Consider the following 16,004-nt stretch of genomic DNA (forward strand, 5'->3'; position numbering starts at 1 on the left):
CTTTATCCACTGAGCCATCTGCCCAGTCTCTGTGACCACATTTCCAATTTGTTCTTTTCATATGCATGGTTATAGGACTCAAGGTTATTGGCTGTTGTTATACATACCAGGTGTTTTCTATGTGGGTAGTTTTCAGTTTCTTAAATTGAGGATGATCTTTGGATGTTGGGTCTATTGACATATACTTTTCATCAGATCTTAGCTCGATGTTCTGACCTACAAAGCAGATGTGTAAAATTCATTGAAGAAAGACATACTCCAAAACCATGATGAGACACAATGGCATATTTCCTTCTTCATTTTATTAAGGTGGTGATTTCCAGTATTACATTGTATAGCTAAATAATCATCATCTAAATATTTACCAATTATAAAAATATTAGGATGGCCGAGGAAGTCATGAGTTGGAATCCTTCTCATGAAATTAAAAAAATTCCAAGATGGCAGGGGGGACAAATATGGGAGTTTAAGGTCAAGGGTGTGAGACTAAGGTAGGTTCAATAATGCTTGTTCTTAATGGAGAACCTAGATATTGAAACTCTGTAGTCTGGATGGGCACAGAATCTGAGTCTTACTAGAGTATATTTTGAAATACTTTCTTGTCTTTATCATTATACATCTCCACTACATCAGACACTTCTGCTTTTCCCCACACATTTCTGTCTTTTGCCCATTTATTTCTCAGATTGCTTAATGTTGAAGTATATTTTGTGTATTAACCATTTATTTGGCAGTTTATTGCAGTCACACTAACTGGAGACCATGAAACACAGCAATAAGGAAAAATCCTTGTGGGTAAAACTTGAGGCAGCACAAAGGCTCCATGATGTGTGGACTGGAGAAGGTCTAAGATTTAAGCTATTGATCATGGACAGAAGCTAGTTGAATCGGCCAGGTGACCAGTGTCTTGGGAATAAAACTGAAAAAAAATGGGAGTGTCATAATGAGTTCATGCCCATAAAATTCACTGGAACTAGTACAAGCGTCCACATCCACAAGTAATACTTTTGGTGTTGTTGTTAAATGTGTGAGCAATGCCTTAATCACTGTGGCATCTCTGAGAAACTACAATGCAGGATGCAGGATGTGATATGTACCTAACCTGGATGTCCATGTACAGTACGAGAAGCTCCACAGATGTATACTTAGTAACACAAATACTTTTTGCCCAATAGCCCAAGTGACTGTCATTGAGAAAAGCTCTCATTGAAACCAATGGGCATGTTTCCAACAACTAAAAGGTAAGATGTCCTTCTGTCATTGGGGTTGTTGTGCCATGAAAGCAGTACAGAGAAAAGGGTTTCCATGCTGGCCAAAGGATCAACCTTAATGATGGGGGAAATGAGATGTTTTTAACTGAGGTCCCAAGGCCCTCCTTGGGTCACCTTACAATACCCTCTTGCTCAGAATTCATGCTAAACAGAAAGCTAGCCATTTATAACGATACAATTACCAAGGTATCATGAGAAGAAAGGTTTGGGTTACCTCACTAGGTATTAAGATGGAGTTGAAGGTAAATGAGAACGTGGAGGGATGATGGACCTCTATTCATGGTGAAGATGCTGTGAATGTTGTTGATCTGACAGCAAAAAGTTTAGAATATCACAAAAAAATGTAGTTGGTGGCATCTGGAAGGGCTGGCTAATTTTGCAAGGAATTCTACCATGAGTTAAACTATTTTCTTTGTACGTTTCTAAGAAGTAGCTCTTCACTCCATCAAGTTGACACAGATTGTGGCTGTGCGGGAAGGCCTTACTTCTGGTTCTGCTTCTCTTGTCTTTCCACACTTGTAGGGTCTTACTCTACCCAAGTCCTGAAAGCCTCAAAGCTGCCAAGGATGGAATCAGCTTCTTTGACATTCTTGTTAATATCAACAGTGTAAACTCTTCCTGTGAATCATGAATATTCTTGATGATATCTAGACTGGTGAACTGTTTCCAGTGGTTTCCATTTTCTTTATGCAGATCCAACAAAAGAATTATTCAGGAGGGGCAGCAGGAGCCTTTGAAATGCATGTTTCAAGACCTGAATGTTGAGTCTTTCATGTTATTCAGCATGCATGCACATTCCTCTAATCACACATCTTCATTGCAGACCCTAACAACAGGATCTTGAAGGCAATCCTTTCTTGTAGGCAGTAGGTCTTCCAAGGGGCTTATTCAACAAGCTCTTACGAAGACATGAGCTGTCAACCAGGCAATATTGCTGCGCTTACAGAGCACAGTAGATTTAGTCCAATTCTGAGGTATTCTAGATCATTGAAATGATAAATCCAGGTTTTGATGTAAAGTCATCGATCTGCATTAGCTCATAACAACAAAATCAGACTGTCCTCTGAATTCTCAAAGTCATGCACTGACTTCCTGCAGTTAGAGTCCTCGATGGCATCTTCCTCTACTGCAAGGGTACTTCATCCACGTTAGAAACAAGCTGTTCTGCATAATCACCTTCAATCATGGAGCTTGCAACACTACTGGCCACTCCTTCAACGTTACAGTTTTATGTTAGAAGTTCTCTTCCTTCTTTGTAAGTCCTGAGTCAATTCTGTTGCAGCAAAAGTAGTGTTTATGAGAAAACTTATAGCATCAGATGCATATATTAGAAAAGGAGACCACAAACCAATAATTTGTTTCTACTGTAGGAAACTAGCAAAGGGTGAGCAAATGAAATCTAAAGTTAAAGAATAAAGTAGTTAGAGCAGGAAAAATCTATAAAATTGAAAATAAAATTAGCAGAAAAAAATCAACAAAATAAAAGCTAGCTCTTTGAGAAGAGGTTAAGTAGGTTAAGCACAAAGAGAGTATAAATTGTTAAAATCAGGTAAAAATTCTGTGAACCCAAATGACAACAAACTGTAAATAACTCTATGCTTAAAACTAGTAACCTAAATGAAAAAGGCCAATACTTTGAAAATACAATCTCTCAAGTTTCACATAAGAAAAATATAGTTAAAATGGGTCCATTAAATAAACCGAATCTATAATTAATAACTATTCATAATAGATAATGGTAGAGCCAAAGGGATTCCCTGGTTAACTCAAACAAACATTTAAGACAAGCTTTGTACCAAATTTCTAGAAGAGAGAATAAGACGGATTCATTTCTACTTCTCTGAGGCCAGCACTACCCTAATATACAAAGAGAAAATTTACACACCATTTCTACTCAGCAACATAGACCCTCAATGAAATAGGAATAATCTGACTCCAAGCACACACACAAAGAATTATAAACCATTGGGATTTAACTTAGACTTACAAGGAAGTACAATATCTGATAGTTGGTTGTCTTCATTCATAACAGGCTAAGAAAAAAATCACAGATCATCTCCATAGATACAGAAAGGCCTTAGCTAAAGTTTAATACCCATTCACAAAAAATACCACCAGAAAAGCAGTATAGAAGGGGGTTTCCTCTACTTGCTGAACTGCGTGTTTGGGAACTCTTAGTATTATCATACTTAGCAGTGAGAAACTTGAAGCTCTTTCATTAAGGTCAAGAGCAAGGAGGGATGCCCCTGCACACCATTGCTTCTCAGCATCCAAAAAGGACTTTTAGATAATCCAACATCATAATAAGGTAATACAAGGTGTACACATAGGAAAGGAAAATATAATTCATTTGTGAACCAAGATGGTTTTATCTGTGTAGAATAAAGACTCACTGTGGTATTTTATTGCTGTTTTAGTTTATTTCCCCCCAGATGATATATATGTACTAAAGTGTGAATTAATTTAAAAAATGTCTATGCACCACGTGTGACTAGTGCCTGTGTAGGCCAGAAGAGGACATCAGATTCCATGGAACTGGAATTAATGAAGGTTGTGAGTACCATGCGCGTGCTGGGAACAGAACCCAAGTCCTCTGCAAGAGGAGCAAGTATGAATTGAAACAACAGTGAAATACCATTACAATGGCCCTAATTTACCCCCACCCCCAAAAGCCAGCAGGCATATAGTAATAGAAAGCCTCATTTATCACCAATAGGAATAAAACCCACCATCAATTAACTAGACATAATGGACGTTACCAGTTATGACACTGAGCAAGAACAGCATATAATTTTAACAATCCTACTCCACATACTACTCACTCATTTTGAGTTCTGGACCATGTTTAACAAGTTTTAAAAGCTATACAAGGTACAATTTCTGATCCGCCTCAACCAGCATGGCTCTTGGGATGACTGAGATCTGACGGGAAAGAAAAGATGAACTCACAGACCCAGAGTGAAGCTGGTGGAGAAGCCAGAGCACCCTGAAAACTCAGCATGTTTGTTATACACAGCTGACCAGGGACACGGGGTTATTGCAGACAGCTGAATCAAGGAGGCAGGCTAAGCTCATCTTGGCAGGGGCAGTCTCTGTAGGCGAGCTGTCTTTAGCCTGCACGTATCTGGGAGAAGAAAGCTATGGTGGACATTTCCGCACACAATATCAACACTTCCTTGAATCTCTGAGGAAGGCTTTGCCATCCCTCTGAGCCTCACTCTGGGTCAGGGGACATGTTGGCACTGCCATGGGCTGAAGTATTAGATTCTTGATATGGCTAAGCTAATGTCCACAGCACACATTCACTTAGGATTTCATGCCCCCAGGGTTCTCTTCACTCCACATTATCATCATTACTGTGGGTCCAAATACCCAAGAGGTAGGTCCCAATTATCCTGCCTGAATTGCTAAACTATAGTTGAACAGAGACCACTGGGACTCCAGGTGGTTAGAGACAAGTCCCCTGCACTCCCCGCCCACCAAAGAGAGAAGTCATCATTAGCAGAAGCAGGTAAAGGAAGATGTGGGATTAGACCACTGGATGAAAAAGCATAGGCCCGCTAGGTTCTCCCTTGACCAGCCTTACCTGTGTGGATACAGTTACCAGACATCTCAGAAATACAGCTGTTTTGTTATTTGAGTCTGGATGTTTAAATACAAAAACAAAAACAAAAAACTAGGTAACATTTAAAGGCATCAAGATTGTTCCCTTTGGCTACAGCATTCTCCATCTGTGCGCCTGTCACCTCCATGCTCACACATTCTCACCTGGCTGGGCTGGATGAGCTACCAATGCAGACATCTGTAAAGGATCAACTGCTCCAGGACCTGCCCACCAGGGCTTCCACCTGCCTGCCCAGAGCTCCACTTCTGTGTGCACCATTACCAGTGTAATGACCCCCCACCAAAGTAACATGAAAACAGAAAAACTGAAAACCAAAATAGAAACATACTCGGGGTCCTCCGCAATGTATCAATTCCTCAGTCTCCCACTTCTTCCTAGGCAGAAAAACCACGTCCCTTCCGGAAGCCAAGAGCATGTCTTTCTGAACACAATCCCAAGAATCAATGAAGCTGCAATGTCTTGCCGCCACTTCTCCAGGTTCCTGAAATCTTCCCCAAGCACTAATATTTGACTACCTATCTTTAGAGTCTGCTTGGTACCATGTAACGATCTGCCTGTCTTCTAAATTCTACTTAAATATAACTGCCTGTCTCTAGAGTCTCCTTGTCCCAATGTTCTACATCCAAGGAACTGAAATGGGCTCCCTTCTATTTCTTTATTTTTTCCTTTATCCTTATTTATTTTATTTTCCCCTTTCCCGTTATTAGCCTGATTCTCATGGTAATAGTCCCTCGTCTGACTAATGAGAGTTCCTTGTAGTCAGGATTCATTCCTTGTTCAGATGCTGCCTTGCTCCACTTCAGTATGGCTACAGGGATTTGATGAGACTGGGGTGGTGGAATTCAGGGAATTAAGAAAAAACAGGCAGGGCAGACACACAGCAAAGCTGGCATGAGGTGGAGAAGCTGCAGGACCCTGGAATTATTTTAGAGAAAGGGTCACAGGCTGGTGAGAAGAATGTGCATTCTGCAGAGGTTGGGTGAAATGTTCTATAGATATCTGTCAAGTGCATTTGACCTATGGTGTCAGTTAATGCAGATTTTTTTTTATGTTCATATATTTTTTTTTTAAGACAGGGTTTCTCTGTGTAGCTTTGTGCCTTTCCTGGAACTCACTCTGTAGTCCAGGCTGGCCTCAAACTCACAGAGATCCTCCTGCCTCTGCCTCCTGAGTGCTGGGATTAAAGGCGTGCGCCACCAATGCCAAGCTTCATATTTTTTTAATTAAGAGATTTTTCTATTCATTTTACATACCAACCACAGATTCCCCTGTGGTGGTATTGTGTTCCCCAAAATATTGTGCACCCTAATAAACTTATCTGGGGTCAGAGACAGAACAGCCACAATATTAAACATGAGGATAGACAGTGGTAGCACACGCCTTTAATCCTAGCATTCCTGAGGCAGAAATCCATCTGTTCAAGGATATAGCCAAGCATGGTGACTCATCATGCCTTTAATCCCAGGGAGTGGTGGTAGAAAGCAAAAAGATATATAAGGCGTGAGGACCAGAAACTAGAAGCATTTGGACTGGTTAAGCATTTGGCTGGGTAAGCTTTTAGGTTTTGGGCAGCACAGTTCAGCTGAGAGCCATTCACTTATGAGGACACAGAGGCTTCCAGTCTGAGGAAACAAGATCAGCTGAGAAGTTGGCCAGGTGAGGTTAGCTGTGGCTTGTTCTGTCTCTCTGATTTTCCAGTATTCATACCTGGCTCAGGTTTGATTTTATTAACAAGACTCTTTAAGATTCCTGCTACAGTTAAGGGCATACATAACCTATCATGGTGTCTTCATTTATCATGGTATCTCTTTCCTTGCTCTTCCACTCTGTTCCCATTCTAGTTCGAACCTCCTGCTCCCCTAAACTCTCATCCCCTGTCCCTTGCCCTCCATTACGCCAACTAACCCCCAGTTTGCTCATGCAGATCTCATCCATTTCTCCATTGCTGGGTGATCCATGAGTTCTTCCTAGGGTCCTCCTTACTAGTTAGCCTCCATGGAGCTATAGGTTGCAGTCTAGTTATCATTTGCTTTACATATAGTATCCACTTATGAGTGAGTACATACCATGTTTGTCCTGAGTCTGGTTACCTCACTCAGGATGATATTTTCTAGTTCCATCCATTTGTCTGCAAACCTCATGATGTCATTGTTTTTCTGAGAAACTGCCATACTGATTTCCAGAGTGGCTGTACAAGTTTGCATTCCCACCAACAGTGTAGGAGTGTTCCCCTTGCTCTCCAACATAAGCTATCTTCAGTGTTTTTGATCATAGCCATTCTGACAGGTGCAAGATGATATCTCAGGGTCATTTTGTTTTGCATTTCCCTGATGACTAAGGATTTTGAGCAGTTCCTTAAATGTCTTTTGGCCATTTGAAATTCTTCTGTTGAGAATTCTCTGTTTAGCTCTGTAGTCCATTTTTTAATTGGACTGTTAGGTATTTTGATGTCTAGTTTCTTGAGTTCTTTATATATCCTGGAGATCAGCCCTCTGTCAGATGTGGAGTTGGTGAAGATCTTTTCCCATTCTGTAGGCTGTTGTTTTGTCTTATTGACAATGACCTTTGCCCTACAAAAGCTTCTTAGTTTCAAGAGTTATCATTTATTAATTGTTGCTCTCAGTGTCTGTGCTACTGGTGTTACATTTAGGAAGTGATCTCCAGTGCCAATGTGTTCAAGACTACTTCCTACTTTCTTTTCTACCAGGTTAAGAGTAACTGGATTTATGCTGAGGTCTTTGATCCACTTGGACTTAAGTTTTGTGCATGGTGACAAATATGTATCTATTTGCAATCTTCTACAAGTTGACATCCAGTTATGCCAGCACCATATGTTGAAGATGCTTTCTCTGCTCCATTTTACAGTTTTGGCTTCTTTGTCAAAAATTAGGTGTTCATATGTGTGCAGATTGATGTCAGGGTCTTCAATTCAATTCCATTGGTCTATGTGTTGGTTTTTATGCCAGAACCAAGCTGTTTTTGTTACTGTAGCTCTATAGAAGAGCTTGAAGTGAGGGATCGTGATGCCTCCAGAGGTTGCTTTATTATACAGGATTCTTTTAGCTGTCCTGGGTTTTTTGTTTTTCCATATGAAATTGAATATTGTTCTTTCCATGTCTGTGAAGAATTGTGTTGGTATTTTGATGAGGATTGCATTGAATCTGTAGATTGCTTTTGGTAAGATCGCCATTTTTAATATGTTAATCCTACCTATCCATGTTCATTGGTTGAATTCTATTCTATCATCTGCAAATAGTGAAAGTTTGACTTCTTCCTTTCCAATTTGTATCCCCTTGATCTCCTTATGTTGCCTTATTGCTCTAGCTAGAACTTCATGTACTATATTGAATAAATATGGGGAGAGTGGACAGCTTAGTCTTGTTCCTGATTTTAGAGGAATCACTTTGAGTTTCTCTCCATTTAATTTGATGTTGGCTGTTGGCTTGCTGTAAATTGTCTTTATTATGTTTAGGTATGTTCCCTGTATTCCTGATCTCTCTAAGACTTTTATCATGAAGGGGTGTTTGATTTTGTCAAAGGCTTTTTCAGCATCTAATGAGATGATCATGTGGTTTTTTTTCTTTCAGTTTGTTTATATGGTGTATTGCATTGATAGGTTCTCATATGTTGAACCAACCTTGCATCTCTGGGATGAAGCCTACTTGATCATGGTGGATAATTTTTTTGATGTGTTCTTGGAGTCTGTTTGCCAATATTTTGTTGAGTATTTTTGCATCAATGTTCATGAGGGCAATTGGTCTGTAATTCTCTTTCTCTGTTGCATCTTTGTGTGGCTTGGGAATCAGAGTAACTGTAGCCTCATAAAAGGAGTTTGGTAACATTCCTTCTGTTTCTATTGTGTGGAACAATTTGAAGAGTATTGATATTAACTCTTCTTTGAAAATCTGGTAGAGTTTTGCATTGAAATCATCTGGTCCTAGGCTTTTCTTGGTTGTGAAACTTTTAATGACTATTTCTATTTTCATAGGGGTTATTGATCTATTTAAATTGTTTATCTGGTCTTGATTTAACTTTGGTATGTAGTACCTATCCAGAAAATTGTTCATTTCTTTTAGATTTTCCAGTTTTGTGGAGTACAGGTTTTTGAAGTATGACTTGATGATTTCCTCATTGTCAGTTATTATGTCTCCCTTTTCATTTCTGATTTTGCTAATTTGGATGCTCTCTCTCTCTCTGCCATTTGGTTAGTCTGGATAAGGGCTTGTCTATCTTGTTGATTTTCTCAAAGAACCAACTCTTTGTTTCATCAATTCTTTGTATTACTCTCTTTGTTTCTATTTTATTGATTTCAGCTCTCAATTTGATTATTTCCTGGCATCTATTCCCCCTGGGTGATTTTGCTTCTTCTTGTTCTAGAGCTTTCAGGTGTGCTGTTAAGTCACTAGTGTGAGATTTCTCCAACTTCTTTATGTGGGCATTTAGTGCTATGAATTCTCCTCTTAGCACTGCTTTCATAGTGTCCTATAAGTTTGGGTATGGGTGGTACATTCATTTTTATTGAACTCTAGGAAGTCTTTAATTTTTTTCTTTATTTCTTCCTTGACCCATTGGTGATTCATTTGAGCATTATTCGGTTTCCATGAGATTATATACTTTCTGTAATTTTTTTTGAGACAGGGTTGCTTTCTGTAATTTTTGTTGTTCTTGAAATCTAACTTTAAACCATGGTGGTCTGATAGAATACAGGAGGTTATTCCATTTTTTTGTATCTGTTGAGATTTGCTTTGTGACCAAGCATGTGGTCGATTTTAGAGAAGGTTCCATGGGGTGCTGAGAAGAAGGTATATTGTTTTGTGTTAGGGTGGAATGTTCTGTAGGTAGTGATTAGGTCCATTTGAGTCATAACATCAAGTAGGTCCCTTATTTCTTTGTTAAGTTTTGATCTGGCAGATCTGCCCAGTGGTAAGAGTGGGGTGTTGAAGTCTCCCACTATTATTGTGTGGGGTTTGATGTGTGATTTAAGCTTTAGTAATGTTTCTTTTACATATGTGGGTGCCCTTTTATTTGGGGCATAAATGTTTAGAATTGAGACTTCATCTTGGTGGATCTTTCCTGTGATGATGAGTACATAATGTCCTTCTTGATCTCTTTTGATTGATTTTAATTTGAAGTCTGTTTTGTTGGTATTAGGAGCTACAGCAGCTTTCTTCTTAAGAACATTTGATTAGAAAGACTTTTCCCAGCCTTTTACTCTGAAGTAGTGTCTATCTTTAAAGTTGAGGTGTGTTTCTTGTATGCAGCAGAAAGATGGGTCCTGCTTTTGTATCCATTCTGTTAGCCTGTGTCTTCTTATGGGTGAATTAAATCCATTGATACTAAGGGATATTAATGACCAGTGATTGTTAGTTCCTGTTATCTTTTGGTGGTAGTGTGTGTGTATTTCTCTTCTTTGGGATTTACTGTTGTGGGGTTATCTGTTGCCAAGTTTTTGTGGGTCTGTCTGACTTCCTTAGGTTGGAATTTTCCCTCTATTGCTTTCTGGAGGGCTGGATTTGTGGATAGGTATTGTTTAAATCTGGTTTTGTCTTGGAATGTCTTGTTCATTCCATCTATGGTGATCGAAAGTTTTGCTGTATACATTAATCTAGGTTGACATCCATGGTCTCTTGGTGTTTGCATTACATCTGTCCAGGACCTTCTGGCTTTCAAAATCTCCATTGAGAAGTCAAGTGTTATTCTGATGGGTTTGCCTTTATGTCACTTGGCCTTTTTCCTTTCCTGCTCTTAATATTCTTTCTTTAATCTGTCTGTTTAGTGGTTTAATTATTATGTGGTGAGGGGACTTTTTTGGGGGGGTCTAGTCTGTTTGGTGTTCTATAGGCTTCTTGTATCTTTATAGGTATTTCCCTCTTTAAGTTGGGAAAGTTTTCTTCTATGATTTTGTTGAATATATTTTCTGTGCCTTTCAGTTGGTTTTCTTCTTCTTCTATCCCTATTTTTCTTAGGTTTTGCCTTTTCATGGTGTCCCAGATTTCCTAGACATTTTGTGTTATGACTTTTTTGGTTTTGGTATTTTCTTTGATCTATGAATCTATTTCCTCTATTGTATCCTCTACACCAGAGATTCTCTCTTCAATCTCTTGTATTCTGTTGGTTATGCTTGCATCTATGTTTCCTATTTGTTTACTCAGATTTTCTATTTCCAGCCTTCCCTTTGTTTGTGTCTTCTTTATTGTTTCTATTTCACTTCCCAGGTCTTGGACTGTTTCCTTCACATGTTTAATTGCTTTCTCATGGTTTTCTTGGCTTTCTTTAAGGGATTTATTGATTTCTTCCATTTTTTGTTTTGTCTTTTCCTCAATTTCTTTCAGGGATTTTTTTATTTGCTCTTTAAAGGCCTGTAGTATCTTCATGAAGTTATTTTTAAGCTTGCTTTCTTCTGCTTCTACATTATGATGTTCAGGACTTGCTGTTGTTGAAGGGCTAGGTTCTGATGATGCCATATTGCTCTTTACGTTGATGTATGTATTTTTGCACTGGTGTCTACCCATATCTCCCTCCCATAGGTACAAGAGGTGCCTGTTTCTGAGCAAGCTGCTATTGATCTACTCTCTGCTTGCTGTGTCTGTGTCTTGGGGGTCCCTCTGGGCCCAATCTTAGCTCTTGGTCTAATTGGAGCTGGCAGATTCTGTATCTCCAGGAGCTTCTCTTGGTCCAATCCAAGCTAGTTGATTCTGTGACTCACAGAGATGCTCTTGGTCTTATCAGGGCTCTTGGTCCAGTCAGAGCTGCTGATTCTGTGCTCAGGAAGCCTCTCTTGGTCCAATGAGAGTTGGCAGATTCTGTGTCTCAGAAAGTCATTCAGGTCCAATGAGAGCTGGTGGTTTGGTTTCTGTGTCTTGGGAAGTTGCTGTGGTCACAGGTGGATGGATATTGTGGTAGGGCATGGAACTTGTAGACTGCAGGGTCCGATGGTGGGGGGGGTTGGTTATGGTGCGGGACTTCCCACAGGAGTTTTCCCTGCTGGCCGGCAGCTGGGGTAGAGTTGGGTCTAATGCAGATATTTTGTGCTAAAATTATTTGTTTATTGGTGAGAGCAGGGTATTTATTTTTTTGGGAAATCCATGTCTTTATATCTCATCACATGTTTTATGAACTTAGCTATAACCCCATTTGGTGTGTGTGTGTATGTATAGAATTGTAATGTCTTCTTGTTGGGGGGAATCCTTTCATCATTTCATTAATTTTGTAGTGTTTGGTCCTTTCTTAACTCTCTGTTGCGTAACTACTGTTTTTGGTTGCTTTTGATTTATTCAAGTAGGCTCTTGGATGTCTTTAATCACTCTAATTGGTTCAAAGGATTCCTTCTAGAATACTCAAAAGGGCTGGTTTGGTACTCATAACTTCCTTTAGTTTATGTTATCATATAATGTTTTTATTTCTCCCTCAATCATGACAGATACTTTTGTTGGTTATATTAATCTGAGTTCACAGCTGTGATCCTTCAGAACTTGAAAGTATATCATTCCAAGCTCTTCTTGCTTAAAATGTTTCCATCGAAAATCTGACAGTTATTTTAATGGGCCTGCCTTCACATGTGACTTGGTGTTTCTCATTAAGAGATTTAAGTACATTGGAGTTTCTTTTCTGGTCCTGCCTACTTGGTATTCCATATGCTTCTTCTATACAGTTAGGTTCCTCTTTCCATAGATTTGGGGAAATTCCTTCTCTAATTATTTTGAAAATATTTTCTTTGCCTTTGGTATGTAGTTTTCCCTCCTGTAGACTTGGTTTGTTCATGGTCTCCCAAAGATCTCACATGTTCTCTTCATAACTTAAAAAAAAAATTAGCCTTCTTCACTAAATGTTTCCATTCCTCACCTTGTCTTAAACCCCTGAGATTCTTTTGTCTTCCATTTCATGAGTCGGGCTTTCCATTGAACTTTTTATTTAATTTATTGACATTTTCATCTCTAACATTTCAGAGTAGTTTTTCTTTGGTATTTCTGAATCCATTTTTATATCTTGTGTGGACTTCCTTATATCATGTAGCTCTTTGTCATGTCCTCATTCAATTCTTTGAACATATTGTTTGCTTGTTTTTGCTTGGATTCTAGATTACCTTTATTCTTTCAGAGAGAGTGTTTGTAATAGTCTTTCAGGACTAGGTTGTAGTATGATTCAGGTGTTTTTTTCCTCTACAAGACTGGTGGTCAGGCTACTAAGTTCTACCTCATCTTCCCCTGAGAGTATGTTACCAACTGCAATACAAGGTGCTATCTATGGGTAGGTTCTCTGATTTCTGGGCTGTCTCTTCTGTCCCTTGAATTCCTCTCTAAGCTCCTAGAAGGTTGTCTTAATTGCTCAGCGTTCCTCTCTTATAGGAGTTCCTCTCCTGTTTTCTCCTTGGGAAAAGTATTCTGTATCAGTGTCTGAATACTCTAGCTGAAGATCTGAATCTTGTTCTGCCTATGGTTCTGTGGCATGGGTCTCTGTGGCATGGGTCTCTGTGGCATGGACCTCACATTGTGCTGGTCTAACGTGGGGCATAGCAGCAAGGGACACTAAGATCAGGCAAGGTCTCTGGCCATGTGTTTCTGGCCGTACACGGACAGTCTAATGTATGATATGGAGGGATGAGATCCTGAAGTTGGCTTGGGACTCTAAGAATAGGTTTCTGACCTCATAAGGGACCAAGTCTGATGTGGTTGACTATAGGGCATGATCCTGGCTTTGGAATGGGGCTCTAGGCATGATTATCTGACCCTACATGGGAACAGTCCAAGGTCTAGCATGGTAAGGTGGGATCCTAGGTTTGGCCTGGAGTCTGAGCATGGGATCTGTGACCTCACATTGGGCTGGGGTTGGTCTGAAACCTTTTCTCATTTTTGAATGAGGTAAGCAAATTATTTTCAAGTAGAAATATAAATATACTGTGAATGCATACTTAGCTATTCATATGTAAAAGCACCTTTGCTACTTTTTTTAAATTTAAGTAGCTTTTTTTTTTTTTTTTTTTTTTTGGTTTTTCGAGACAGGATTTCTCTGTGTAGCTTTGCGCCTTTCCTGGAACTCACTGTGTAACCCAGACTGGCCTCGAACTCACAGAGATCTGCCTGGCTCTGCCTCCTGAGTGCTGGGATTAAAGGCATGCACCACCACCACCCGTAAGTAGCTTCAGTTCACAAATATAGGTTACTTTATTCACCGCTATAAACATCATTATACTCATATATTTTGAATTATCATTTACCTTTCTTACTGAATCCAAAGTCCTTACTGAACTTTGAAGTTCAAAATATTTGCATCCAGTATGACTTCAGACATAATCACCAAAAGTACAGCAGAGAGAATGGAAGCAACATAACTAAGAAAAGAGGAGTAATTACAACTTAGAATATCTATAGTTCGGGGCTGAAGAGATGGTTCTCAGTGGTTAAGAGCACTCACTACTCTTCTAGAGGACAAATGTTCAGGTCCCAGCAGCTACATGGTGGCTCACAATCATCTGTAACTCCAGTGCCATTGGATCTGACTTCCACAGGGACCAGACATGCACATGGAGTATGTATACATGCAAGCAAAACACTTATACACATTAAAAACAAATCTAAAATTTTTTTGAAAAGGAATAGACATAATTTGATTACATATGTCCTTAAAAGCTTATTAAAATATTAGTATCCGAATACATACAAAAGCACACACAGTACCAAGTTTCTTATAAGAGAAACATTGGAATCATAAAACAGAAGAAAATTAAAGCAACAGAGATGAAAAAGCCATTCAGAAACTAAGCAGAAGAAGGTGTACTGAGCCACATTAATAGCAGATAAGGCAGTTATTAAGGGAAATGAAGAATACTACCAAAATAACAAGTATCCCTTTGGTAAGACAATATGCTCTGACCTTGAAGATATGAGTTTTTGAAATCTGTATGTACATAAAGACTATAGCATCATGAGTTCAAAGCAGAACCCACTACTACAATACGAAGCAGAAATCTAGAAAATGGGCACTGAGCACAGGTAAACCAGCAGTTATTACAAAAGACACCTAGATTATCGGAAGACTCAGAAGTGGGGTGCCTGTAATAGTCCAAAGAAACATATGGCTGCAGGCCTATTCACAAACCCAGTAGGAAGGTTTTCTGAGTTTAATTAAAAACAATATAAAAGAAGTGTACGTACTCTCCGCATTATCATCCCGAAGAAGGCCAGGTTTCTTGTTCTGAGACACGTTTCTGGTTATAATAAGAGGTTTCTTCTCAGGCAATAGATTGTCCACTGATAAATCTTTTTTCTGGTATTCGGAAGGAATTCCTAAGGAGAAGGAAAACGTGTGTGTTAGGGAATTGCTGAACACTCAAACTTCCCACCCACGGGGAGATGAGGAATGCTGAGCACAGGTTTCATGAGCATGTGACAGCCTTTCTTAGCAACTCCTGCTTCGGACAATAGCTCCCAGAAGCCACTGGTCATTGTTTTCTGTTTGCTCTTCCCATTTTGCCTGTTTTATTCATTTTGACTGCCATCTCTTGTGCTGTGGAAACCACACTCAGGGCAGAGCACAAGCTGCCCAGGAAACATGCTCACACAGAACCCAGGACACAGAGACAAGGGCCTGCTGTGGGCTTGCTGTCAAATTGCTTATGTTATTCTACTCACTACTGAGTCTCGCATCTTCAGAAGTTGTTCCTCTCTCTAATTGTGCCTGGGATTCTGACGAGAACTCTGAATACAAATGCCCATAGCTTTCGTCTGGCGCTGCAAAATGAACTACATAAAGAGAGGTACTTAGTCTTCAATATAAAGGGAAATCCATGAAATATCAGGGTTCAAATTTCTAATGAGATGGCATGCGTACAATAGTAATCCCTCTTATTTTCATAAAATCCTAAGTTACCAGCTTGTGTCTGGCATGACTCTGAGGAGAGTTTTTATCAATGGATATTATTGAAATTGCCGAACTACTTCATAAATATTCTGTGGTACCAACTGTGACATATTCTCTCTCCTAATTTCACCGATTACTCATGCCTTAGGTTTCTATTTATCCCTAGACAAACTAAAGAAAATGAACATCCACAAGACTACTCACCACCACAGCATTATTTGAAACTGTAAAATGTTCAGAATCATATAACT

The 16,004-nt window shown here is 39.4% G+C and overlaps 1 protein-coding gene across 6 annotated transcripts in view; it reads right to left on the reverse strand.

Annotated features, from left to right (window-relative positions):
* The window catches only part of Ccdc7 (coiled-coil domain containing 7), a 197,722-nt gene that overhangs the window by 89,157 nt on the left and 92,561 nt on the right, over nt 1-16,004 (reverse strand). For 5 of the 6 annotated variants that reach the window (XM_037206376.1, XM_037206377.1, XM_037206374.1 and 2 more), the window contains exons 28-29: nt 15,525-15,635; nt 15,048-15,179 (exon numbers count right to left, since the gene is read on the reverse strand). In XM_037206376.1, the coding sequence (XP_037062271.1) occupies nt 15,048-15,179; nt 15,525-15,635 (243 nt within the window). Of the gene's footprint in view, nt 1-107; nt 217-1,485; nt 2,545-15,047; nt 15,180-15,524; nt 15,636-16,004 lie in introns of all 6 variants that reach the window. The other variant, XM_028887843.2, reaches the window with a different exon arrangement.

This window comes from Peromyscus leucopus, chromosome 5 (genome assembly GCF_004664715.2).
Source record: "Peromyscus leucopus breed LL Stock chromosome 5, UCI_PerLeu_2.1, whole genome shotgun sequence".
NCBI classification, from domain to species: Eukaryota; Metazoa; Chordata; class Mammalia; order Rodentia; family Cricetidae; genus Peromyscus; species Peromyscus leucopus.